This window comes from Enhydra lutris, unplaced genomic scaffold, assembly GCF_002288905.1.
Source record: "Enhydra lutris kenyoni isolate GAN:26980312 unplaced genomic scaffold, ASM228890v2 scaffoldscaffold69, whole genome shotgun sequence".
Classification (NCBI taxonomy): domain Eukaryota; kingdom Metazoa; phylum Chordata; class Mammalia; order Carnivora; family Mustelidae; genus Enhydra; species Enhydra lutris.
This window is the reverse complement of record NW_019154153.1, coordinates 7,549,167-7,575,025: the sequence shown is the minus strand read 5'-3', so window position 1 is coordinate 7,575,025 and position 25,859 is coordinate 7,549,167. Positions and strand designations below refer to the sequence as shown.

Sequence of the window (25,859 nt, the reverse complement as noted above, 5' to 3'; positions counted from 1 at the left end):
CTCACCAATTGCTGAAAATCCCCTGACCGCACTATCTTCACCACAGGTATTAGAACCAGAATGTACTCTTTTTAAGGATTCACTCATAATCATAGGAAGAACTCTATGAGGTAGGTACTACTAGTCAGAAACTCAGAAATTAAATTGCTTATCCAGGGGCACTTCGAGTGAAGTCTTCTAGATCCAACTGCAGTATCTTACCACTTAGTAGTAAACCTGAGGTTTCATCTTACCCTTCTTCACATATTTTGGTCTAAAGCAAGTGACTGAAAATCTTTCTTTAAAATGCTGCCCTGTGGCATTGATAATTACCACAGATGTGTGAGTTGCGGGGGTAGAGAAGGGGGTGGGCTGACAACAGTCTCTAAAACGCTCTTACTAACACCACTATTAAAGTATGGGCTTTGAGTTGTTTCCCTGGTGTGGGGGCAGCCTGTCATGCACTTAGTTGAAAAAAGTCCTTACCGTGCTGTAGCTGACTAGGATGACAGCTGGCCCAGTTGTGACAGAGCTCCATGCTCCAGTCCTCTCAGAATCATGGTGCTAGTTAACATCATATAAAACTGGAAAACAAAAGGGGGGGTGGTGGTACCAAAACAAGGAGCAAGGCCGTAAGTACTATGTCATTATATAAGTGAGAATGTATTCGAGTGTGGAAGGACAGGAACCCTGACAAGTGTGAAGAATTACAGCTTTATTGTGTAAGTCTTTGTATTTATAAGGGTTTATAAATAATTTCTTCCATGTTAAAAAAAATAATCCCGGGGAGCTGATGTTCTTGCGACTGAAAAGAAATGCGGAGGGTTTAAATCTCGGAACACCAGCTACGCCTCCCCAACTTCGTTAAGAAAGTAGCTCCTTGAAGAAAGTCTGGATTCAGCCAGGACCTGCTGTGGTTACTAGATTAATATCCTGCAAAAAGGAGAAAAGGTCCCCAGTCGCTAAAAAGCTAATTTATGGAATACTATCCTAAAGAGACAAGGGGGGTTTTTCTGCCCCTCATAACCTCACATCCTGGTTTTGGAGGGAAAAAAAAAGTTTGATAGGGAATGCAAAATGGCGACCCGCAGTGACGTCATGCCTGCTTCGGTCGCGTACCGGGCTCTCAGTAAGGGCGGAAGCGGGCTAAAGCCACCTCAGGCACCGCCGCCCCGGCCGCCCCGGCTACCTACGCAAAAGGGAAAGTATCAACGTCGGGCGGATGTGTCCCCGCGAATAATTTACTGAGGGCGGAAGCTCTCCTTTTAAGGGCGGAAAGGCTCCAACCCAAGGATAATAGCTTCAGTGCCTGTTGCGTTTCAGTCACTTCCGGGGCGGATCGGAAGTTGCTTTGTTTTGCTTCAAGATGGCTGCGGGGATGTATTTGGAACATTATCTGGACAGTAAGAGCAGGCTGGAGGAGGGGGTCAGGGGTCATAGAGTGGCGGGGGGGATCGGGGCTGAGGAAATGTACGGCCCCGAAGTCCCGGTGGTCAGAAAGTCACAATTACTAAGGGGTTCCGTGAGAGAAAATACTGGAGGGTGTGAAGAAAGAGGGGGCGGGGCAGCAGGGTCGAGGCCTGGCTTTTGGGTGTAGACGAGGGAGGGGCTGCGCGGTGGGGCTGAGGGAATGTCTCAGGGCTAATGGGCAGAGCTGGGAAGATATTTGCCGAGCCCATCTCCAGGGTCTCCAGCCTCAGGCTGTTCACCGCCACCCCCCCCCCCACCCCCGATCGTTCAGGATCGGTCGTTTTAGTGTATCACCCACTGCCATTTGGAGCAACGACAAAGACCAGCTCGCAGCTCCTCCGCTCAATTCTTTTCTCAGAAGCGGTTTCTCATGGGGATCGGGGGTTGTGAGTGACCACTGCAGATGGTAAACTGGAACGCTTCTCTTCTTGGAGTAAAGATCCATTTCCTATCATATGGAAATCTGGTGTTAGGTTTATGCCATTTGTGTAAACCACCCCTTCACAAAGCCTGTCACCCTTATGCGCTTACATTTGTCTTAGTGTTGGGAGTCATCCATTCATCCATTCATTTATCGAGGCCCTGCTCTGTGTCAGACATAATGGCAGGTACTGCGGAGATACCAAAATGAATAAGACACAGACCCTGCACTCAAGTGCTCATAGTCTAGGAGGAAACCGATTCTGCTAATAAATAATCATAAAACTGTGACAAGTGAAATAATAGAAATACGTCAGAAGGACACTTGGTAGCACTGGAGAAAGAGGGGCTAATTCCCTGGGGATGTAGGTAAGGCTATCACAGATTTGAAGATTGAGTGTTTATTTGCGAGGGTGGAGAAATAAAGGACATTTCTGATTGGGGAAGGTATCAGCAAAGGTATTAAGGTGGGTTTGCGGCAGGTCAAGGAAAAGTGAAGTCAGAGTGCTTGATATATAGGACTCTAAGGTGGGAGATTGGGAAGTGAGGCTGGAGAGAGGTTGGGGCTAGATTGTGCAAGGTCTTTTAAGTCAAGCTAAAGGCTTGCACTTTAGATAGCATAAAGAACCAACAGATTCTATAAAAATAAGTTTTAATAAAGGAAAACAACTGATGTATGATAAGTTCAGGTCTCAGAGAGTGACAGAAGTCTTTAAGAGCTAAAAGGACAACACTGATTGATTGACTGGTTGAGAGAGAAGGAAGAATCTAAGGTGACTCCTTGATTTCCTGCTTGGGAAGCGAGGTGGATATGATACCATCAGCAAGATAGGGAATCAGGAATAACAGCAATATACCTAATTCAGTTTAAACTTAAGCATAGGCATGGTAATTATGAGAGTGAGTGAGATGGAGATCATTCAGAGAATGTTAAAGAAGGTGGGAAAATGAGAGGATTCAAGTATAATCTCAAGAAAACATTACCATTAAAGGGACAGGCTAAAGAAACATCACTGTTGGAATTATCAGAAAGTATATGAGGAGTTTTGGAATCCTAAGAGGAAGAAAGTTACTGAAGGGAAGAAGATGATGTCAAGTGCTGCAGCCATATTTGATAAGATAGGACTAATGACAGGTCATTTGTTTTGGTAAGTCACTGGTGACTTAAAGTAATCTCAGTAAACTGGTGGTGGCAGACCTGACATTATAGGTTAAAGCAGTGGAGGTATTTTAGAAGTTTGAAATGGAGTCATGGGAAGAGATTTTTCTTTCATGGAGAGACTTGAGTTCTATGTGCATGCATTCAAGTATTTATGGAAGACCCTCTGTACGCAAGTCATAGCAAAATAGGCAAGAGAGATGTGTCCAGTCCTTTTGGAGGGCTAGGGAGATAGATACCAAATAACTGGTTGCACAATTCATGATTTAATTGCAGTTGGATAAGTGCGCAAAAGGGTAGAGCCAGAAAAACTTGACGGCATCATCAAGGGCACTTGGAGTCTGGAGAACTCAGAGTTGAACTGAAACTTGAGGAATGAACAGGAGTTTAGTAGGCCAAGAGGTATGGTGGAGGTGGGACAAAGAATAAGCAGTCATTCAGGACAGAAAGCAGCACATGGAAAGCTGGGCAGCAGGACAAGCCCTGGCAAGTTGGGGGCACTCAGAGAAGGCCAGTCTGATGAGAGCAGACAGAGCACAAATGGGGAATGACCTGAGTCAAGGCTGCAGTAAGGCGAACATGGGCCAGAAAGTATAAAGTAGGAATAGGAGTTGTGTGATAGGAAGTTACCAGATGGTTATAAAGCAGGAGGGTGATTTGACGAGATTTGCATTTTTTAAGAGACTCTTCTGACTGTGATACAGAAAGCAGATTGGAAGTGTGTGTGTGATGAGTGGAGGATACCAGGTGGGTATTTGGGTTGAGGGCAAGGAGTTTGGAGGGAATCAAGGAAAAGGAGGGGCTGATTGATTGAGGAAGGTCACTGAAGGGGCAAATGGTGGGAAAGCTGTGAAGAGATGGCAGAGTGAATCGTGGAGAGATACAGACACGGCCTCCACTGAGAAGGGAATGATGAGTACTGTTCTGGATAAATCCAGCCTTGCCAAGGAGGGACTCTTTTCCTGAGTCCCCTTTTGGATCTGTGCTTTAAAAGCAGCTATAGGGGCGCCTGGGTGGCTCAGTGGGTTAAGCCTCTGCCTTCGGCTCAGGTCATGATCTCAGGGTTCTGGGATCGAGTCCCGCATCGGGCTCTCTGCTCAGCAGGGAGCCTGTTTCCCTTCCTCTCTCTCTGCCTGCCTCTCTGCCTACTTGTGATCTCTGTCTGTCAAATAAATAAATAAAATCTTTAAAATAAAATAAAAGCAGCTATAAACCTATAAAGGGCTGTGATTCTCAGTTTTTCTTCTTCTGCCTAGGTATCGAAAACCTCCCCTTCGAACTGCAGAGAAACTTTCAGCTCATGAGGGACCTGGACCAAAGAACAGAGGGTACGTACAGAGTAAGGAGTTTGTGTGTATAATGAGTGTGTATGATCTTTTCTTTCTCCTGCTTGGTGTTACCATATCATCTGGTCTGATCTGGAAAACTGTGGCTTCTCTCTCTTTGACTCTCTTGCAATTCTTAAAAGGAGAGCAGTGGAGTTCTGCATTTCTAGATCAGCGTTTCCATGATAGAGTACTGCAATAAGGCCTCAAGAATTCAAAGGTGCTCTGTTCTTGATATCTGCAAGAAGAATTGAAAAAGAAGTCAACTCGAGAATCGTTGCTATTCTCTGTATTCAGTAAATCTATACAAAGACTAGGATGTTTCTACTCTGCTGGATTGTTAGTCATGGTGGTAGAGAAGTTCTTAAAAAGAGAGAGAGAAAAAAAAAGAAGGAAAAGCGGCAATTAACAACAGGATCGCTACACTGTATTCTTCAACCTTACAGAAGCAATAGATACCATCTGTGGCCTTCCTTGGATGTTGAGCAAATCTGGCTTTATTGAGGCATTCACTTGGAGCCTGAGGCTACACTGCAGTGGTCAGATTGGTCTCTTCAAGGGCAAAGATGTCATCTGTTGGAGCCATGCCCCGTACCTGCTGAAGGATATATAGGTCTTACCTTCCATTCTTATGTAGCCATGCTCAAGGATGTGACAAGCTGGTGTTAGAAAACCTAAAGCTGTGATTTCAGTTACTCTGGGTAAGTTTACTCATGAAAAGGTGAACATGATATAAAATCCTGGAGGTAGGCTCCCCTCTCCCCGACCCCGAGAACCTCCTGCCGAATCCTGAGAACCAGCTTGCTTCCTTTGTATCACAGTTCCTACTCTTAAGTTCATGCACAGAAAGACCGGTTGGGAGATTATCAGTCTACATGCATTTTCAGTTTCCTCCAAAGGCCTCCCACGAAATGGGGCACAAACATAGTTGTACACAGATCCTTCCGGTTGTCTGTCATCGCACCACGTTACAGTCACTCTTTTGTCTCTTTTCATCGACATTTTTTATGAGTCCTACCAGAGAGCAGGCAGTAAGCATCTACAGTCTCAGTGTCTGGGGACATCGCCAGCCTTCTGGTATGAAAACATTCGGAGCAATGTCTAAGATGAACACAGAAAAAGTGACGAGAAATACGAGCAGGTTGCAGACGATGAGCACAGTAGGGTAGAAGAACTGTTACATAAATGAACTAGGGCCTAGTTTTAAACGATGAGTCACAGATGTACAGACCTGGAAGGCGGCCGCAGCAGATGACCCAGCCGGCTTCATAGCGCTCAGAGCTGGAATGTTTTTGAGGCAAGAAATCCGGAAGCCTGTGAGACAAGATTCATGGTTCAAGAAGCACCAAGCCTTTCAAAGCAGCATCTGCAGACACGAACAAAAATATACTTCATATTAGTACGGTGTGCAAAGACTCCCCCCCCCTCATTTTTCACTAATAAGTTCAGTTCCAACTATGGTAACAATGTTTTCTGCACCTGAAGGCACCTTTAAAACAAATTCTGTCACTATGTTGCATTACTTGAGTAAATGGCGCAGTACCTATGAACTTTCAGGGCATTTTAGTTCGAAGGTTATGATGATGGTCAATGGAAAACGCCCAAGAAACAAGAGGAAGAAGTGTATTTCACGTAGCCACTCAGGGGCCTTTGTGACCAGGCCTCTGTCTCTGTTGTAGACCTGAAGGCTGAAATTGACAAGTTGGCCACTGAGTATATGAATAGCGCCCGCAGCCTGAGCTCCGAGGAAAAATTGGCCCTCCTCAAACAGATCCAGGAAGCCTATGGCAAGTGCAAGGAATTTGGTGACGACAAGGTGCAGCTTGCCATGCAGACCTATGAGATGGTATGGCCCTGTTCACGGCTCCCTACCTACCTCCCATCTAATCCTTGGGGTCCTAGACCCCTCCTTCAGCTGTGTCGGGATCTGTTTTGGGTTTGGGAGATACATAGAATGTGCCTTAGCCTTATTTTCTTTGGCCTGAACCAGCCTTGTAGCTCTCTCTTTTCCTTCCTCACCCCTAGGTGGACAAACACATTCGGCGACTGGACACAGACCTGGCCCGTTTTGAGGCTGATTTGAAGGAGAAGCAGATTGAGTCCAGTGACTATGACAGCTCTTCTAGCAAAGGCAAAAAGAGTGAGGAGGGGGGCGGGGCCTGAGGAGGGGCAAGGATTCCGAGGGAGAAGCAGCCACCCTTGAGCTACCAGGGAGGGGCACCAGCTTGGAAGGAGGGGGAAGCAAGAAGACTTAACCCATCTTTCTGTCTCCCTGCCTTCTGGCTTTCCCCCTCTTTCCTAGAAGGCCGGACTCAAAAGGAGAAGAAAGCTGCCCGTGCTCGTTCCAAAGGAAAAAACTCAGATGAAGAAGCTCCCAAAGCTGCCCAGAAGAAGTTGAAACTTGTGCGCACGTGAGTGTACGGGGGGGGGCACTTTGCCATGCGGCGTATTTTTTTCTCCTGTCCCGCACTCCCACCCCACACTGCCCCTTGCCACTCTCTCCATCTTCTGTGCCAGTAACTTCTCCTCATCATTGTGGTATTTGCTGGATAGAGAAGAGGCGCCACAAGTCACTTGCCCCACCAGGATGTCTTTCTACACCTCTGTAGCTTCCCTTTCTGCAGATGACACGTTCTCTTCCTCTCGGCATGCAGAAGTCCTGAGTATGGGATGCCCTCAGTGACCTTTGGCAGTGTCCACCCCTCTGATGTGTTGGATATGCCTGTGGATCCCAACGAACCCACCTATTGCCTTTGTCACCAGGTCTCCTATGGAGAGATGATTGGCTGTGACAACCCTGATGTGAGAACCAACCGTTTTGCCTCCAGATGGGGTTCTGGGGGCCACGAGGGAGCGGGTACAAGAGGGGAAGAAACGGTTGAATAGTGGGACTGCAGAATAAGAGGAAGGTGGAGTTGGTTGGCCTTGGGACCTCCAAGATTTCTCCAAAGGGACGGAATACGGGAACACTTCTGAGGAATCTGTGGAGGAAACTTCTTTTCTTTACTCAGCCCCCTGCCCCAGGCCCCTGACTTCTGCTTCTTCCATCTTCCTCCTTTTCAGTGTTCCATCGAGTGGTTCCACTTTGCCTGTGTGGGGCTGACGACCAAGCCTCGGGGGAAGTGGTGAGTGAGAGAATTGCGGCAGGCGCCGGGCTGCCCCTGAGCTGCGTGGTGGAGGGCACCCCCTCTCACTCACTTTCTCCCTCCGCCTCTGTCACATTGTTCCTCTCTAGGTTCTGCCCACGCTGCTCCCAGGAACGCAAGAAGAAATAGATAGGGGCAATGGATTCCCACGGTTTCTTCCACATCCCTGGACCCAGGCTAGTGGGGAGAGGAAAGCCTGTGCTGGGGCTCGGGGGCCCAGGGAGAGTGGATGGCACAGTGTAGTCATCCCTTCTCCTCCCTTCCCCCCACTCCTGGTGCTGAGGCTGCATCCAAACCCTGGTAGGGAGGGGTGCCGCAGCCGCTAAACATCTGTGCTCTCATTGTCTGCCCCCCTCAGAGGGAAGTGGTCTTGCCCACTGTCCTTTTGCCTCCGTGCTGAGGTTGGTGCTGTATTTCCAAGGGATGGTCCTCTTCACTCCCCTTGCTTTGTATTTAAGGACTGGGGCAGTAGCATGGGGGCACTCCCTAGCCCTCCTGACTCCCTCTCCCTGTAGGGGGGGTCTCTGGTGTGATAAACTCTCTTTGTTCTCTTCCTGCTTTTTCCACGGTGGGGGCTCCCCCAGAGCATCTGGGCTGTGGCCTTAGTTGAAGGGGCACCCCTTCCCCTGTGCCAAGAGGATTCATCCTGGCTTTGTGACTGGGAGAGGGGGCAAGGCGGAGTGCACGTAACTCACGTGTAAAGGAACTTGAGTAGGTGAATAAAAGCTATCCATGTTGGCCTGCTGTGTTTATTGTAGAGACTGTGTTTTAGTACATGTGCTATCCATTTTGTTTGCATCATCTGGGTTGGATTAGACGTGGGAGGAAGTAGAACAAGACATGGAACCAGAAGCAGTACCTCTGCACTAGAATCCACAACATCTCACCTTGAGAAAGACAGAGTTTGAGGGGGGGTTACCTCAGATCCGGGCTTTCCCAGACTTTAAAATTATGCATCTTTTCTCCATAAAGCATCTTTCACTTAATTTCCAATAAATGTGTATTTGTGTTTTATGCATGTACTATTATATTAGCTTGATTTCTTATTTTAAACACAACACGGAAAAGCATTTTTCCCTTGTGCCGATGGCTTGTCTTACTTGCGTCCCACCGGGAAACCACTTCCTCAGACTGAACCACCAGGTGGAATCCTGAGCACCTCCTCACCTGAATCGGCTTGTTTCCCCTTTTGGCTCATTTCTTACCTGGAGGCTCTCTCTAGTTCCTACCCAGGTGGACCCTGACTTTCCCGTACACTCTGTCCCTGCCTGCCCCAGAACCCTGCCTACATTCCCGTCCAGGTCTCACCAACCGTGGGGCAGATTGGTTCTCCAGACCCCGGTTTTGTCATGTGTAGGAGAGGGATAACGTACCCACTTGCTGGGACTACCTCGGGAGTGAAACAGGGTAATACAAAGAACAACACGGGGCCTACTCCGTCGAAGGTCCTGGGTCAGTGATAGCTTTTGCCGTCACTTCCCCCCGGGGGCGGGGTATGACTCGCATGAGGACCCTTACACCCCAGGCCAGCGCGGTGAACCCCGAGCGCGCGGCAGTTCCCGCGGCCCCGCCCCCGGCCCTTTGTGACGTCAGCGCCGCACCTTCTACTCCCCGGTGGGCGAGCCCGCGCCCGCCGGCTCTCTCTGGCTTGGCCCGTTAGAGGCCGCTTTGGTCCGGGAAACGCGGACGGATCGACTGGGGCCATGAGGAAACTAGACGCTGGCTTCCTTCTCTCACTCCTCGAGGGTGAGAGCTTCCCGTCTGCCCGAGCAGTGTCTTCCTCCCGGGGTTCAGTCCTCCACCTCCCAAGAGCCCATGCTTTAAGGTTTCGAAACGCCTTCTCAGGGTGGTCGCCTCGGCTTTGCTCCCTGGCTTCTGGGGTCAGACCTTAGCCTCTGCCCCAGGAATCTCGTCACCCTGATCCTCTGGGATCTCCGGCCAGACAACCCCCCACCCCCGCCGCCCAACACTTGCTGATTTCCACGGGGTCCGCTTGCCAGTCGGTCTGTCCAGGAGCCCCAAGCAGGTATTGGAGTTCGGTCTGTTTCCCTGCCCCGCAGTGCTGCTCCTGCTTCTGCCACCTGCCCCAGCCCAGGATTCAATTTCGGCCTCCACTCCAGGCAGCCCTCTCTCTCCCACCGAATATGAACGCTTCTTTGCACTGCTGACCCCGACCTGGAAAGCAGAGACCACCTGCCGTCTCCGTGCGACGCACGGCTGCCGGAATCCCACCCTCGTCCAGCTGGACCAATATGAAAATCACGGCTTGGTGCCCGACGGTGAGGGCCAGACTAGTGGGGCAGCCCTGTGCCCGCTGGGGCTATGCTCGCTTGAGTCAGGAAGGGTATGGCCTGCTCCTTACCCTGAGGCCATATTCTCCACTCTGTAGACCCTAGGAGCCCACAGCCCCTCCCCCTCAGGAAGGGAGTTCCCCTCTACTTCTGTGTGTTCACCTTCTCCACCCCTGCCCATTCTCAGGCGCTGTCTGCTCTGACCTCCCTTATGCCTCCTGGTTTGAGTCCTTCTGCCAATTTACTCAATATCGTTGCTCCAACCACGTCTACTACTCTAAGGTGAGGCCCGGGACAAACGTTGTCTTTGGCGTCAAGGACCACAGGGAGGTGGAAAGGGTGAGGCGTTGAGGAAGGGCTCCAGCAGGGCCATCCTGAGATCCTTCCTCCTTGCCACTTTGCCAATCCTTTACTCAGATTCCATAGGAGTACAGCCTCACCTTGGGCATTCAGACGGTCAGAACAATCTCGTTCCTGCAAGAGAAGTAGGGAAGAGGGAAGGGAAGAGGCAAAGGGACAAGCCCCCCCTTGCTTCTAACACTTGAGTGATCTCATTCAAGTCAAACACAAGAGTGAAGGCAGAAGTGTGGCCCAGACATGGAGTCTTATCTCACAGGGGAACCCTTTCTCAGGTCTAGAGGGTTCTACCAGGGAACATATCCCTTCATCCCTGCCCAGCAACTGTGAGAAAGTAGACATGCCAGAAAAGGACTGAGCCCGAAGCTGGAGTAGAAGTCTGTCCTATGGGAAAGGTCATGCCCACTGTCTCTCTCTCCTTACAGAGGGTCCGCTGCTCCCAGCCAGTCTCGATCCTCTCTCCCAACACTATCAAGGAGATTGACGCTTCCTCTGATGTCCCTCCCACCACAGTGACCTCCCCCCTTTCATCTCACATCACAGGTGAGACCCTCCCAGTACTGGTGAGGCTGCCTGCAAGCCCTTCCAGAAATCCCAGAGCCCAGGACTTTAGGCGTTGGGGGTCAGGAGGGAATGGGGAAGAATGTTGAGCAGGGCTGGGGGGTGAGGGGTGCTGGCAGCACACAGCCAGTTACAAAAGGCTTTTTTATGAGTATGAGGTGGGGCTTTCTCCAGCCTAGAGTATCTTCTGACAGTGCTTACAATTTTAGGAAAAATTTGCTTTTCTCAGCTCCCCAAAATATTTCTGCACCTGGATGTCCTCTGGGACGTTCAAAAGCCGCCATCTTCACCCTAGAAAGGGTTCCTTCCTAACTATTCAGCATCTTTGGAGTTTCCTAAGTGAGAGGGACAAAAGGTGGGATTTGAGGTGGGAGTTAGGGAAGAGGAGCCCTTGTCAGGGAGATGGAAAGGAGAACCACAATTGCCATAATCACCATGGCAATTTTTCTTTATTTTGATATTCGTATTCTTCCTCATGTCTTTTAGACTCGACTATGTGAATAAGTGTCATTTAGGCTGCTTTCTTGTGCCTTTGTGTTTCTTTGTGCGTCCCTCTGTAACAAAGACCCTCGGGGGCCAGAAGCTTGACTGTTCCTTTCCATTTTTCTTTCTCGGTCCTTCCCAAACCCTTCTGCAGCCACAGAACGACAGGCCTTCCAGCCCTGGCCGGAGAGGCTTAACAACAACGTGGAGGAGCTGCTACAGTCCTCCCTGTCCCTGGGGGGCCAGGAGCAAGGGCAGGAGCGCAAGCAGGAGCAAGGGCAAGAACACAAGCAGGAGGAAGGACAGGAGCAAGAAGAGCAAGAGGAGGAATTGGAGGAGGAGGGAAAGCAAGAGGAAGGCCAGGGGGCAGAGGAGGGACTGGAGTCAGTGGCTGGGCTGCAGACAGACCCAGAGCTCAAGTTCCAGTCTAAATTTGTGTCTTCCAACCCTTTCTCCTTCACTCCCCGGGTGCGGGAAGTGGAGTCCACGCCCATGATGATGGAGAACATCCAGGAGCTCATTCGATCAGCCCAGGAAATGGATGAAATGAATGATCTGTACGATGAAGAACCCGTCGGGAAAAAACCAACCCGTGACAGGTACAGGCAGTTCTGACCACCCCTCCCCCCGCCCCACCTGCCAACCCCAGCTACCAGCCCTATCCCCACTGCTGCCTTTTTTTGGGGGAGGAGAAACTGCCTTTCCCAGCTTCCAAGACGCACTGAGATGTGCTTGGGCTTCAGGCATGCCTAGCAACTGTCTGCCTCACCTGCTCTGTCACCATCATTTAGCACTGCCCTAGACACCCATTCTCCATGTGACGGAGTGCTACGGACCCTGGACCTGGGCCTGGGTTCTGGTCTTGTCTCTGCCTCTGATTAGCACTGCAGCTTTGGGGAAGATTACTTCCCCTTCCTGGACCTCAGTTCCTCCTTTGTAAAAGGAAGCAGTTGATCTGAAGTCCTCTAGGGCCTCATGGCCATGCTGAATGTGTGTGACTGAGACCAGACACCAAGGGGAGGGGCAAAGAATGGATGTGGCTTTCAACCTCAGCCCTCCAGCCCATCCCCACCAGCCTGCACCGTCTTCTTGCAGCCTCCTGCAGATGCCCCACGTGGAGGCCTTGCTGGTGCTGTGCTACTCGATTGTGGAGAACACCTGTACCATAACCCCCACAGCCAGGGCCTGGCAGTACATAGAGGAGGAGATCCTTGGTTTCGGGAAGCCGGTATGTCTGCAATGCTTCTTAATGGATACATGCTCATTGGCCATCCTCTGGGCTGGGCCTTGAGAGTGTGGGGGAGAAGCAGGGATGTAGAAAGCATAAAGTATCATTGGAGAGAGTCTCTGCATGAGAATTCCTTCTTTGGGAGGACATCTCCGGCTCACCTTCAAAGATGAAGGCCCAAGACCTAGTCTGGAATCCATACCTGTCCAGAGTTCATTCTTCATCTCTCTGAATTCCCTCTTGAGCTAGGTCACCCATCTTCAATACTTGGCTTCACCTTGGATGCAGCTCTCCTTTCCAGAGGGGTCATAGATCCCATTCCAAGGATCGGTAGAGGGATCCCAGGCTCGGTGTGCCCTCAGCACCCAACAGGTCCTATTCCCAGGAAGGTATTCTGTAGGTTTTCAAATAAGACAAGTCAGCAAACTTGTCTTTGCTAACTTCAATCGTTTGTTCAGTATTGCATAGTGTCAAGCCCAGAGGATGGCCAATGAGCAAGTTAGATAATTGATTTTTTAGTACAGCATACCAACTCTGTACTAGGTACTTGAGATGTCGGTGATGAGTAAAATAGATCCAGTCATCTTTAGTGAGAGAGGCAGATGAGGAAACAGGCAGAATAGTGTGATGGATAAAGGCAGCCATGGATTAGTGCACAGTCCTGAAGCAGCAGATGGGGGTCCCCACGGTCCATGTTTGGGAGGAGTAGAGAATTCTTAGAGGAACTGATGTTTAAAACAGAGACCTGAAAATGAAAGATGTTTGACAGGCAAAAGAAGGGGCTTTGGTAGAGGTTCCTGCCAGAGGGAGTAGTAGGGCACCAAGAACAGGCATACTGCTCCCACCCTTAAGGGGTCCAAGAATCATGAGGGATTCTGTAGCATTATAAAAGAAGTATGCAGTAGTGTTGGAAAGAGACTTTTTTAAAATTATGTTTTACTTTTTTATTTTTTATTTTTTTATTTTTAAAGATTTTATTTATTTATTTGACAGAGAGAGACACAGTGAGAGAGAGTGAACACAAGCAGGAAGAGTGGGAGAGGGAGAAGCAGGCTCCAGCAGGGAGCCTGATGTGGGGCTTGATCCCGGGACCCTGGGATCATGACCTGAGCTGAAGGCAGACACTGAACGACTGAGCTACCCAGGTGGCCCTGAGACTTCTTCTTCTTCTTCTTCTTTTTTTTTTTTTTTGAGTGTAGGACGTTCAAGAGTCACAGAGAGTTCCCTAGATATCAGGGTTTCGTTACAGGACCAGTCAGGAACCCATTTTTATCTGGAGCAGAGTGGCAGGGGATAAGAGTCCGAGAGATAGGAAGGGTCCTAAGGGGAAAAATCTCAAACAGCAGTCTGGGGCATTTGTATCAAACTTGGTATGAAAAGCTAACTCGGTAATGATTTTGAATCAGGGACATGATGATGCTCCCTTATGTGCTGGTATGAGTAAGCAAGGTGACATGAGAGATTCTGTGCGCTGTGACGTTGGTACCCATGCGTGATGGGGGAGCGGACAGCACTGACGGGAGGTGATGGTTAGCAAGCCCCGCCCAAGAATGGGGAGGAAGCCCAGTAGGGGTGCAGACCCCAGCTAGGAGATGGGTAACTCCGCTCCGAAGAATGTCTTCCAAGAACTGGGAGGTTTTGGACCTAGGTTCTTGGGTAGAGGGTAGGTCTGGGAGTTGGCTGGGACAGAGTTCTGCCACCTATTAGACGTGTGGTTCTGAGCAGGTTACCCGGCGTCAACCGAGCCCGTTTCCTCCTCAGGCAGTGGGAGATGTTTCTTGTACCTAGGCTAGTATAGAGCTCTGGTGAAGGCTAACGGAGGCGAGAGCATTTATGGCCGTGGTGCCTAGCACTGTGTGGACTCTAGATATTAGCATTATCATTAGCAGAGAGAAGGAGAGAAAGAGGTCATGAGTCCTTTTCAGAACCTAAGTTAGGAGTAATTGTAAATCTTTTTTTAAAAATTGGGGGCACCTGGGTGGCTCACTTGGTTAAGTGTCTGTCTTTGGCTCAGGTCATGATCTCGGGGTCCTGGGATCGAGCCCCCTGTCAGGCTCCCTGTTCAGCGGGGAGTCTGCATCTCCCTCTGCCTCTGCCCCTCCCCACTTCCGCACTCATCCACTCTCTCTCTCAAATAAATAATTTTTTTTTAGATTTTATTTATTTATTTGACAGAGAGAGACACAGTGAGAGAGGGAACACAGGCAGCGGGAATGGGAGAGAGAGGAGCAGGCTTCCCGCTGAGCAGGGAGCCTAACATGGGACTTGATCCCAGGACCCTGAGATCATGACCTGAGCCGAAGGCAGGCACATAACAACTGAGCCACCCAGGTGCCCCTCAAATAAATACAATCTTTTTTTTTTTTTTAAATAAATACAATCTTAAAAAAAAAAATAAGGAGTAATTATAGGTCACCTGGTGGTAGACATCTGTCAGGTACTTGGCAATGAGGATTTGGAGCTCGGGCAAGAAATGGGAACAGATGATAAAGATTTGGGTGTTGCCTGCAGAAAGGTGAAGGTTCTTTGGGAGTAAACACATCATCCAGGAAGAAGGTGAAGAGTTAGAGCTCTGATGAGAGGTCCTAGAGGAGCCTTTGGGGAGGGAGCAGGGAGGAAAGCCAGAGAAGCCTTCTGAAGAGCCTTCATGCGAAGCCATTCTGTGGGGACAGCTCTGCAGGGCTGAAAGTGTCTCAGCCTCAGTCTGTCCACCACACTCCTGCCCCAGGTCTGTGACAGCCTTGGGCGGCGACACACAGCCACCTGTGCCCTCTGTGACTTCTGCTCCCTGAAGCTGGAACAGTGCCACTCGGAGGCGGTCCTGCAGCGACAGCTGTGTGACAGCTCGCACAAAACACCCTTCATCAGCCCTTTGCTCATAGCCCAGAGCATGTCCATCGGTACCCAGGTACCTAGCCGGGTAGCCCACAGTGGGGGAGGCCTCGGGCTCCAGGCAGGACTGGGCAGCAGGAAGGGAGGTCTGCAGGGGAGCTGGGGGCATGCACCTCTCCCCTGTCCCCTGTGCCACAGGTAGGGACCCCAACATCAGGCCGCTTCTATGGGCTGGATATGTATGGCGGGCTCCGCATGGACTTCTGGTGTGCCCGGCTGGCCACCAAGGGCTGTGAAGATATCCGAGTGTCCGGTTGGCTCCAGACTGAGTTCCTTAGCTTCCAGGATGGGGATTTCCCCACCAAGGTAAACGCCTTTCCCCGAAGCTCAACCCTACCCAACTGTCCCCATTCCTTCCAGTGATTTGCTCCAAGTAGCCCTAAGATGTACAAGCGGGGGGCTAGGCCTCTGGCTTCTGGGAAACCAGTCCTCACTGAGCCTCCTGCCTCTTTCCAGTAGACACCCTCCATCCCCCTTTCCTCCTCTCAAAAAGAAAAGAAAAAAAAAGCAGGTTTGTGTTTGTGAAAGGAGTAGGAATCAGAGGGGTAGGAGAGCATGGGACAGGGAGGCAGGAGACAGAGCTTCTGATCCCAGCTTTGCAGGGTCCCTGCTGAGGACCTTGGGTCAAGCCACTTCCCACACTGGCCCAAAGTGAGACTCACCTCTACAACCAAAGACGAGGGGACGCCTGAGATGTCAAGGACCTGTGACCCCGTGCTGCCCTGCTCCAGTATGACAGGCTCCTTGACCTAGGTTCCAGCACTTTCCCTGCTCAGTAGAATCAACTTTGCTCCCCCCTCCCCAGAGTGTCCCTCCCTTTAGCTCTGGGGGACTGTTGACTGACAGCCAGGTCCCTCTCTCCTGTGGTTTAACAGGAAAAATCAAGGCCAGGAAAAGCTGGGCAGCTTAAGAAAGGGTTGGTAGCTGAGATGAGGGGCCCCTGCACAGCCCTTATCCCTGGGGCTGAGGAGAGGTCCTGGAGGAGCCTCTGGATCTAGAAAGGGTCTCAGAGATCATCCCTCCTCCCCTGGATTTACAGATGGGAAGGTGAGGTCCAAGAGGGAAGTGATTCACCCAAGTTCACACATGAGAGGTTCTTCTGCTCTCTCCCTCACTTGGCCATCACTAGAAGGATCCCTGAGACTGGATCCCTGATGGGGCCCTGTTCCCCATGCCCTGGTCCTCAGCTGCTTCCCCAGCAAGCTGATGAGCAGGGCAGCCACTTAATTCTCCAGCTCCTGGCTTCTTTTCAGCACCGAACTGTGACTTGAGGGTGGGACAGGAAATGCAAGGGGGACAGAGACCTAGTCCTCAGAGAGGGGCACCCCAGGTGTGGAAGGTCTGGTTCTCAAAGGCTCTACCCCTGGCCCTGGTTCAGCCCTTATGGGCTCTGTCTAGAACTGGTGTGTTAGCAGGCTTCTGATGTCTCCCCACCTCTCCATTCCTGGCTCCTGGCTTAGATTTGTGACACAGACTATGTACAATATCCAAACTACTGTGCCTTCAAAAGCCAACAGTGCCTGATGAGAAGCCGCGACCGGAAGGTGAGTCCCTCACCCTGCCCCCTCCTCCCCTCAGCCCCTCCATCGGCCACCACAGGGGGGGGTCTATTCTGAGCACTCAAGCGCATGAAAACACACACACACACACACACACACACACACACACACACACACACCCCACTCTGCTCTGAGCAGCAGGAGAATAGTTCCTTGCTTGCGTCCCTGGGCTGAGGCCTCCACCAGAGCCCTCTCTCCCACTCCCTCCTGTCTTGGAGTAAGTGAAGCCCTCCCAGGCAGAGGTGGCAGTATGGCGGGGGTTGGGGGGGGGAGTCCAGGAGGGATGCTGCAAATAAAAGGAGAGGGCACCTCAGGGAGAATCCCTAGCTGGGTTGGGCATTGTATATTGAGGTCTCTGGCTTGCCTCTGGCTCTTACTCACCAAGAGTCTGGAATAAGTTACTTCCTCTTCCATCCTTAGCCTCCAAGCTTCTTAAAGGAGAGGCTGGGCTATTCGGTGTCTCTTGCAGCCTTAAAAACCCACATCTGTTTCCTCTCTGCTTCCACTGCCCTGTGCCCATCCCCACTTGCCTCTGGTTCTTGTGGGACCAATGCCACTTCCCCACCTCGGCGCCTCTCCCTCCTGGGCTCTGTGACACAGACTGTGTGTCCCTGATCCCCGGGTAGGTGTCCCGTATGAGATGTCTGCAGAACGAGACTTACAGTATGTTGAGCCAGGCCAAAAGTGAGGACCTTGTGCTGCGATGGAGCCAGGAATTTAGCACCTTGACTCTAGGCCAAGCCGGATGAACTGGGGTCCGTCCTATCTCCACCCCAGCCCGACCTTTCCACATTCCGTTGCTTTTAGACCCCATCTGTCAGTTTGCTTCCTGGCTGCCCCTTACGGGTCTCTTACCCTTATGGGTCTCTTACCTGGTCTCTTACTCACATTTTCCTTGGGTTGGGGCAGCAGTCCCAGAGAGGCCCATGATGGGAACTCCACCCGCCTTAAAGGATGTCTCTACATAAAGTGTTTATTTTCAACCTGTGTGGCCTATTTTGGTTCCGATCCCATCCTCAGCACTGTGGTCCTGCCCCATGGGAACCAACACCAACCCCTGAGATTTATGGATCCTTCTGAAGATGAAAGGGCCTCAGGGATGGTGCTCAGGGAAGGAGCCAGGAGAAGACCTAAGGAATCAGGAAGTTAGACTGAAGAAGGCCATGGCCCGGGTCTTAGGGATTGTGTGGGCCATGAGGGCACATGTCTTTATTTCTGAAGCCCGTGACCTCAGAGGAGTGTAAGATGGTCCTTCTGGAGGGTAAAGGCCAGAGCCTGCCTGAGGTCCTGTTCCAGGGGTGCGGGGAATAAGCCCAGGGAAGTAAGGCGGAACTTGCCCTTCATCAGGAGGGAGGAGAGAGCTGGGACCTGGAGCTCAGAAAACCCTCGATTTGACATCCAGTGATGGGCCAGATGATCTGAACGTTGAGGTGACAACATACGTTAAGGTGTGACTCCAGCATTGTCCTTTAAGAACTTGGGACCTCCCAAAATGTGTTCAAGGATACATGTGTTTGGGAATCTCTACAGTCTCGTCTCCTACAGGTGCATGGTGTTTAACAGCATTAAAAAAAAAAAACAACAAAAAAAAACCACTTTTTTTAATGGAAAAGTTCAAATATGCACAAAAACAGAATAATACACCCCATGAACCCTTCACCCAGCTTCAGTTATGAACAGCTTCAGTTAAGACCTAATCAGTCTTCTCATGGCATGGTAAAGACCATGAGAAGCCCTGTCATAGAGAAACCTGTTCAGCTTAGAGTTTCTCAGACTGACTTGACCACAATATCCTTTTTCACCTACAGTCAAAGCCTTTTAAGTTGTTTTTGTGTACTGGGCATAGCCAACATGCCTAGCCTTGTTGATACAGAAGGTCAGGGGTTCAGCCAGAGGGTGCAGAACAAGGGGCTGCCATCCGAGTCCCCTGTTCCCCAGAAGAAGGAGCTCCTTAGGGGAGCCAGACAGAAGCAGGGAGGAATGGTCCTGGGTGACCATGAATGGCAAGAGCGAAACCACCTGCTGGAACCCAAAAAAGAAAGAGGCACCAGGGGGAACTGGTGTAAGTACAGCTCAGAGTGGGTGGTTAGTCATCCATCCCCGTGGGTGGGTGTGCCAGTTGGGCTTCCCGGAAGCTAGGGAGTGTATGAGCAATGGGCGGTGGGGGGGCCATTAGTAGGCAAGAGTTGGGGCTGGACTAAGTGCCACTCTCTGCCGGGGTTTCTTCGCTGACGGGCTGCAAAGGCCACGGAGGGCACTGCTTCCTCTCTCTCTCCCTGCCCTGTGTGGGGTTGACTGAGTGCAGGGAGCTGGGATAGGATACGCTGAGATCTGCCGAGAGAATGTGTCCCCACCCACCTCAGGAGCAGGTCCTGCCAGCCCAGCCCAGAGCAGGCAGCGGAAGCCACAGGGAACACAGGTATGGGTCTGTCACCGGTGGGGTTGAACTTTGCAGGGGGCACAAGTCCCTCCTTTAGAGTGGGGTTCATGGGTGGGGCTGGAGATGAGGAGGGCCGTGGGACCTGGGAAATCTTTCTGAATAGAGTGAAAAGCTAAATGGGGCTGCCTCCTGCAGTCTTTTCCAGAGCGAGCCTGGGGAGGCAGCCACCACACTAGGCACATTGAGGAGTGCCCCTCTGAAGCCCGAGGCCCCCACATTGGAGAATCTTGGGGAGATGTGTCTTCCCCTCCCCCCCGAGGCCCCCACTGTTATGCTGAGCCCTGGGCTTCCCACAGCCACTGAGGAGGGTTCTCTGGGGGTGCTGTCTAGCCCTGTCCCACTCTCCCAGACCCTTTCCCCCCTCCCCCCAGGCCAAACCCTCTGCTAGATGACAATGAACTCATCTGATTAAACTCCACTAATGGTATTACTGGCACAGATGTGTTCTTGTAGCTATCCTTCCCAGCTAACCAAGGTGTATCTTAAACTCTTTTTAAAAAAAGATTTTTATTTATGTGACAAACAGAGATCACAAGTAGAGAGGCAGGCAGAGAGAGAGGAAGGGAAGCAGGCTCCCTGCTGAGCAGAGAGCCCAATGCAGGGCTCGATCCCAGGACCCTGGGATCATGACCTGAGCCGAAGGCAGAGGTCACTGAGCCACCCAGGCGCCCCAACCAAGGTGTATCTTAATGGGATTTTTGAGAAACACCACTTCAACCCAGTGTGTCCATCTTCTGTACGAGATTAGACAAGATGCTCTCTAATGTCCTTATGACTCTGATAGAATGCGGCTCATGAGTGGCACGAAGGGGATGGAGTTGCAGATACTGAGCACAGGTGACAGTCGGCAAGGCCTTATAATAACTTCGGATCCCACTACTAAGGGCAGCTGCTTACCTGTTACCTCTATTTAGGGGAGACCCCCCCATGACAAGAAGGATCACTCCCACCAGGTTGTATCTCTGGCTCCTTTTAGGGTGAGAAAGTTGCAGCCCCAGGGGGAGATGGAGGCAAGGATTGAGGGAAAAATAGGAACTTGCCTGCACTTGTGAGCCTCCCCTCCTGGCCACTCAGAGACTCTAGAGCCCAGCTCCTCGTGTCTCTGCCTGATGATGTTGGTCCTCCCCAGTTTGCTCCCTGCAGAATACACCCCAGCCAAATAAGACACCTTGTGTGTGTGTTGGGGGGGGCTGGTGCCATGGGAAGGGGAAGGAGGCAGCGGAAAGGTGGAGGGCGAAGCCAGAAGCTCGGGAAAAGTGCCACCCAAGTTCAGGGCAAGGTCAAAGAGGTCAAAAGGCTCAGGCTTTCTGTTGGGGGGTGCAGGACCCAACCAGACCCCAGAGCAAGGGTAAGATGCACAGGGACAACTCAGGGCACAGGGCTGTGGCAGCGGGCTGATCCAGTCCCAGCGACTTCTCTGGATGGTGACTTTATTTCCTGTTTTTCCAGCTCTTGAAAGCAGGGTGGAGGAAGATGTGCGGGTGGTGCGGTGACATCCACAGACGTGGGATACCGACTCCTGAGCTGTAGGCCACCTTTGCTTTCTGCTTTGGCCCAGAAAAAAAGGGGGAGGTGAGGTCAGAATATCCAGAGGGAGAAGACGTGGCCGAGGAGGATACTGGATGATGCAGGAAGTGACAGGCTGAGGTGGGGCCAGGTGGGGAGAGGCCGGAGCAGGAATTTTGGCTGGAGACAGCAGAGCAGGCCTGGAACAGGAAGAGGGGCCATGGAGAGAGAGCACAACAGTCCTGGGGGCCTGAGCCAGAGGCTTCTCTCCTTGGGAAGACTGTGGCCAACCCCCCCATCCCCGGGGGAAGGAAGAGGCCATCCACTCACCGTGGTGTCATTGTACTATCTCCACGCCACAGGCCCCTCAGAAGAGCGGGGTCATCTGTGTCCTCAGAACAGCTCTAGGATAGAGCTGTTCACAAAGCCTTCAAACTTTGGTAGGCTTCTGCTGGAGGCTTCAGCCTGGTTTGGATCTGTTTGGGGAGTCTGAACATACACATATAACAGACGTATAATTTAGGGGCGCCTGGGTGGCTCAGTCAGTTAAGTGTCTGCCTTTGGCTCAGGTCATGATCTCAGGGTCCTGGAACCAAGCCCCACATGGGGCTCCCTGCTCAGCCGGGAGCCTGCTTCTCCCTCCCTTCGGCCCCTCCCCCGCTCATGCTTGTGCGCTCGCGCTCTTGCTCTCATGAATAAATCTTTTTTTTTTTTTTTAAATATAATTTAGAATTAAGCCTGTCTGTAGGTAAAGGGGACATCCTGCCAGTATCGCCAGCTCACAGCTGCGGAGGTGGGCTTAGCTAATGGGGGCTGGGGTGGGTAGAGGGCACAGGGTGGGACATGTAGGCTCACTGTGACTCTCAGCTGGGGCCTCTGGAGTCTAAAATGAGGTTTGGGGGGCACCTGGGTGGCTCAGTGGGTTGAGCCTCTGCCTTCTGCTCAGGTCATGATCTCAGGGTCCGGGGATCCAGTCCTGCACTGGGCTCTCTGCTTAGTGGGGAGCCTGCTTCCCCCTCTCTCTCTGTCTGCCTATCGCCTACTTGTGATCTCTCTCTCTCTGTCAAATAAAAATCTTTACAAAAAAAATAAAATGAGGTTTGGGGCTATTCTAGAATGCATCTTCCTGGGCAAGGAGGATGAGATCTGAGGTTCCTTCTTTTCAAACTCCTGGAGGGCGTGAATGACTAAGGAGGAGACAGAGCAGGGCATTTGGCGGGTGTGCAGGGGGGGCAGCGGGGGTGCACATGGAGAGTGTGGTGGACAGGAGGGAGCTGGACAGAGAAGAGTGATTTCTTTCCCCACCCTGCCTCCACCATTGTCCGGAATTACCTATTCCTTTCTCTTCAGCCCCATGGCTGGTCAGCCGCCAGAAGGGTGGATAGCACAGGCAGGTTGTGTGGAGGAGAGGGAGGGATGACCGTGACCTAGCCTCCTGCACATTTTTACTCAATTCTCACTTCCTGCCTGGCAGAAAATAGCTCTGCCCCTCTGGCTTATCTCAGCAAAGAGCAGCGCCCAGCCCAGCTCAGAGGGCAGTGGGACAGGTTCAAGAGGCCTGAGGCCATCAGGAACCTGGCCCTCTGATGTGCACCTAGGAAGCTGAAAGAGACCTGAAAGAGACCAGGGGAGGAGGAAAGTGGCTGTCCTGGCTCTGGTGTGTGAGTGGTGTGGAGGGCGGGTGGTGTGCCCTGGGCAGTCCCCAGGGTGTTTCCTCAGCCCCTCAGTGTCTTGGGGCAGGGATATGTTGTGGGGATGGCTCCTAAGGCTGCCTGATGCGCTCTTTCTCGCTGGGTAAGAATACTGTCCCTAAGGCAAGGGCTGTGTCTGCTCTTCCTCCTCTGGCCTAGTTGTCCGCGCCTCTGTGCATGCACCTACTTGTGTATTAGCGGGTGAGTGCACATACCGGGGGATCTTGTGTGCACGTCTATGTGTCTTCGCACACACATCTGTGTGTGGCGCTGTGCTTGTAACCACATCTGTGCACCTGGAGGTTATAAGATCATGTGGGCCTCCAGGTCCCTCCTCCTCGCTGGGGACACAAAGCCCCGGTGTTTGATCCTTTCTGGGACAGTTGCTGTTTCTTTGGTTCCTCCATCTCTTCTACAACCTGACCTCTTTCTCAAGGCAGGATTGGGGTGAGATCCTGGGCTGCCCACCTCCCCCCCACCACCCCAACTAGAGCCCTCCTTCCACTTCCTGTTTGCCTCCTTTTTGGCAGTTTTCCCCATCTTTGCCATCTGGCCTGGCACGGTGCCCACGCAGCTCCACTGACAGAAGCCCCAGGGAAGCAGGCAGATGGGGTAGGGACCAGGGCAGGGTCCTGGCAGTCCTCGATGCCCGGCTCAGGCCCTTTTGTATCTATCAGAAAGCAATGATTTTCCACAAAAAGGACTTCTCCACTTTGGAGTCCAGTAACGAAAGCATCGCCATCTACTTTACAAAAGGCCTTTCCCTTTAACTAGCAGCTCATCTAATACTTTTCGGTCTCTTGAACATTGTAACTTTGTTGTCAGAAATACTTGGGATTCTTGGTAAACAATTACTCATTCACTCATTCATTGTCTATTGTGTGCAAGAAGCTACTGATTCTCCAGGTAATGGTTAAGAATGAGCCAGTGTGACTGCAGTGACCATGTAAACCGTTTTTAAAAATATAATGCAGGCTGTTTCCAAACAGGCCTTTAAGGAGGTGGAGTCTTCTACTAGGTGAGTTATACACTTGGGCAATATAGGAGTGAGAAAAGAAGCAGCTGGGGGACCGACACAAGAGACATTATAGCAAGATTACAGGGTGTGTGAACATGGCGAGGAGGGACAGATTTCCTTCCAGGTAGTCAGTGAATGTCACATGGGCCTGCTAAGCACAGAGACTGAAGTGTGAGTCCCAAGTGTGAGCTTGAGAGGAAAGCCATGGATGAGGGGGTCCCAACCCACGACCTTACCATCTAGCTGGGGATGATGGAAGCAAATAAACACACAGGAAACAATCTGAGAAGTTCAAAGCTGTGAACCACTAATGTGCTTAAGTAGGTAAGAAGACATGGTAAGGAGGGGCACTCGTGTGTGTGTGTGTGTGTGTGTGTGTGTGTGTGTGTGTGTGTGTGACAGCAAGAGGAGTCTGTGTTACCAATGAGAAACGGTGGGCTGTTAAAAAGTGTCTATTTCAACTGGGCAAATAAAGACGTAACTTTATCTGTGGGCCGAGATTTCTCACGGGCAGGTGTAAGGGACCAGGTGCTCTGGGCCGCATGCACCCTCATATCCCACCATCCACTCTTGCTGCAAACAGCCCTGGGACAGCTGGGAGCTGGGTGTGAATCCTGAGTGTGAATGCTGATGGAACTGTAGAGCTTCTGTTTCCTGTAAAAACGAGGCTAACCACCTATCTCAAAGGCCTAAAGACCACACATGTAAAAATAGCCTGGGACGGGATGAATGGCCAGTAAATCATCACTAATATTTTTCCCTCAACATTTATGGACATAGTGGCTGGGGAGACCAAGATGACTCAGTCATGGTCCACAGACTCTCCCTCGAGGAGCTCACAGTCTAAGGGGAGGGGCAGGCGAAGCACAGCTAATTACAAGACAGGTGGGACACCCCTGATGAACAGTGTACAAAGGGGAATGACATCTGCCTTGCTAGGAGGGAGGGAGGGAGGCAGGTGAGGCTTTACAGAGTCCTAAGAAATGATTGACTTTGCCAGTTGGAGAGGGGGAGGCAGGGCATTCCAAGCGGAAGAGCCCGCACTGGGGCATCTGGGTGGCTCAGTCAGTTAAGCGGCTGCCTTCGGCTCAGGTCATGATCCCAGGGTCCTGGGATCTAGTCCCTCATAGGACTCCCTGCTCAGTGGGAAAGCTGTTCCCTCCTCTCCCTCTGCATGCCACTGTGCCTACTTGTGCTCTCTGTATCTCTGTCAAATAAATCAATAAAATCTTAAGAAAAAAAAAAAAAAAGAGCCTGCACTGCACATGCAAGAGCAGAGTCCTGAAAACATTAAGACCTGTGCAAAACTGTTGTTAGTGTGGCACGGCTGGAGCAAAGAAGCATGGGAGGTGGGGCATGTGTCAGGGAAAGAGTCTGGTTTTATTCGATTTTCAGCGGGTTTCAGCCCCATTTATGATGATTTTCATTGGTGAAATTGGTATTTTGCAGAGGAAATGTTTATTTCCTCTAACTGTTCTCCTAAACCTCTTACAAGGCTTAAACTGCTGGTAGTCATGGTTTGAGGGAGAACAAATGAACAACAACAACAAAAAAACCCACAGGAAGACTTTAGAGTCAGGTTTACAGCTTGGTAAGAATTTAAGCAGTTCCTGGGCACCTGGTGGGCTGTCGGTGAGGCGTGCAACTCTGGATCTCGGAGTTATATGAGTTCAAGCTCCATGTTCATTGTAGCTACCACTTAAAAATAAAATCTTAAGTGGTCCCTGGGTGGCTCAGTCGGTTAAGCATCTGGTTCTGGCTCATGATTTTGGCTCAGGTCATGATATCGCAGGTCCTGGAATCAAGCCCTGCGATGAGCTCCACTTCCGGCTCTGTGCTCAGTGGCAGTCTGCTGGGGATCCTCTCCCTTGCCCCGCTCCCCACTCATGCTCGCACACGCGTGCTCTCTCTCTCACGTAAATAAAGCAATCTTAAAAAACAAAAATCTTTTTTAAAAATTCCTTTCAAGAGGAATAAATCCAGTATCTTGGGATAATTGCTCAGGGTCTCTGGACAACTTTGTTCCCTCAGATGGCATGTAGACGTCACATTCATAGCATTATTCACAATAGGCAAAAGGTGGAAAAACCCAAGTAACCATTGACAGTTGAATAGATAAACAAACAAACAAACAAAATATATATATATAAAAATACATTATTCAGGGGCGCCTGGGTGGCTCAGTTGTTAAGCGTCTGCCTTCAGCTCAGGTTGTGATCCCAGGATCCTGGGATCGAGCCCCACATCAGGCTTCCTGTTCACCTGCTTCTCCCTCTCCCACTCCCCCTGCTTGTATATTCTCTCTCGTCTCTCTGTCAAATAAAATATTAAAAA

The 25,859-nt window shown here is 51.1% G+C and overlaps 2 protein-coding genes across 8 annotated transcripts; both read left to right on the top strand.

Moving 5' to 3' along the window:
• Positions 1-1,326: 1,326 nt before the first annotated feature.
• LOC111159826 (inhibitor of growth family member 4) lies at positions 1,327-9,620 on the top strand. Of its 7 annotated transcripts, XR_002641427.1 has the most exons (9): positions 1,345-1,382; positions 4,285-4,356; positions 6,033-6,199; positions 6,379-6,493; positions 6,656-6,764; positions 7,008-7,155; positions 7,417-7,478; positions 7,589-8,214; positions 9,560-9,620. XR_002641427.1 is itself a non-coding variant. In XM_022522458.1 (8 exons), exons 1-8 carry the CDS (start codon positions 1,346-1,348, stop codon positions 7,626-7,628), a joined length of 747 nt encoding a protein of 248 aa, XP_022378166.1. In that variant the 5' UTR covers positions 1,327-1,345; the 3' UTR covers positions 7,629-8,245. The 7 variants fall into 7 exon arrangements, 6 of the variants coding, with proteins under 6 accessions (XP_022378166.1, XP_022378167.1, XP_022378168.1 ...); XM_022522458.1 differs by lacking the exon at positions 9,560-9,620 and having other exon boundaries at positions 1,327-1,382; positions 6,659-6,764; positions 7,589-8,245; XM_022522459.1 differs by lacking the exon at positions 9,560-9,620 and having other exon boundaries at positions 6,379-6,484; positions 6,659-6,764; positions 7,589-8,245.
• Positions 9,069-17,903, top strand: LOC111159824 (acrosin binding protein). The gene is made up of 10 exons (XM_022522455.1): positions 9,069-9,245; positions 9,560-9,778; positions 9,978-10,072; positions 10,573-10,690; positions 11,346-11,790; positions 12,287-12,419; positions 15,148-15,327; positions 15,450-15,617; positions 16,772-16,855; positions 17,497-17,903. The coding sequence occupies exons 1-10, from the start codon at positions 9,203-9,205 to the stop codon at positions 17,617-17,619; spliced, it is 1,608 nt and encodes a 535-aa protein (XP_022378163.1). The 5' UTR covers positions 9,069-9,202; the 3' UTR covers positions 17,620-17,903.
• The last annotated feature ends 7,956 nt before the right edge of the window (positions 17,904-25,859 follow it).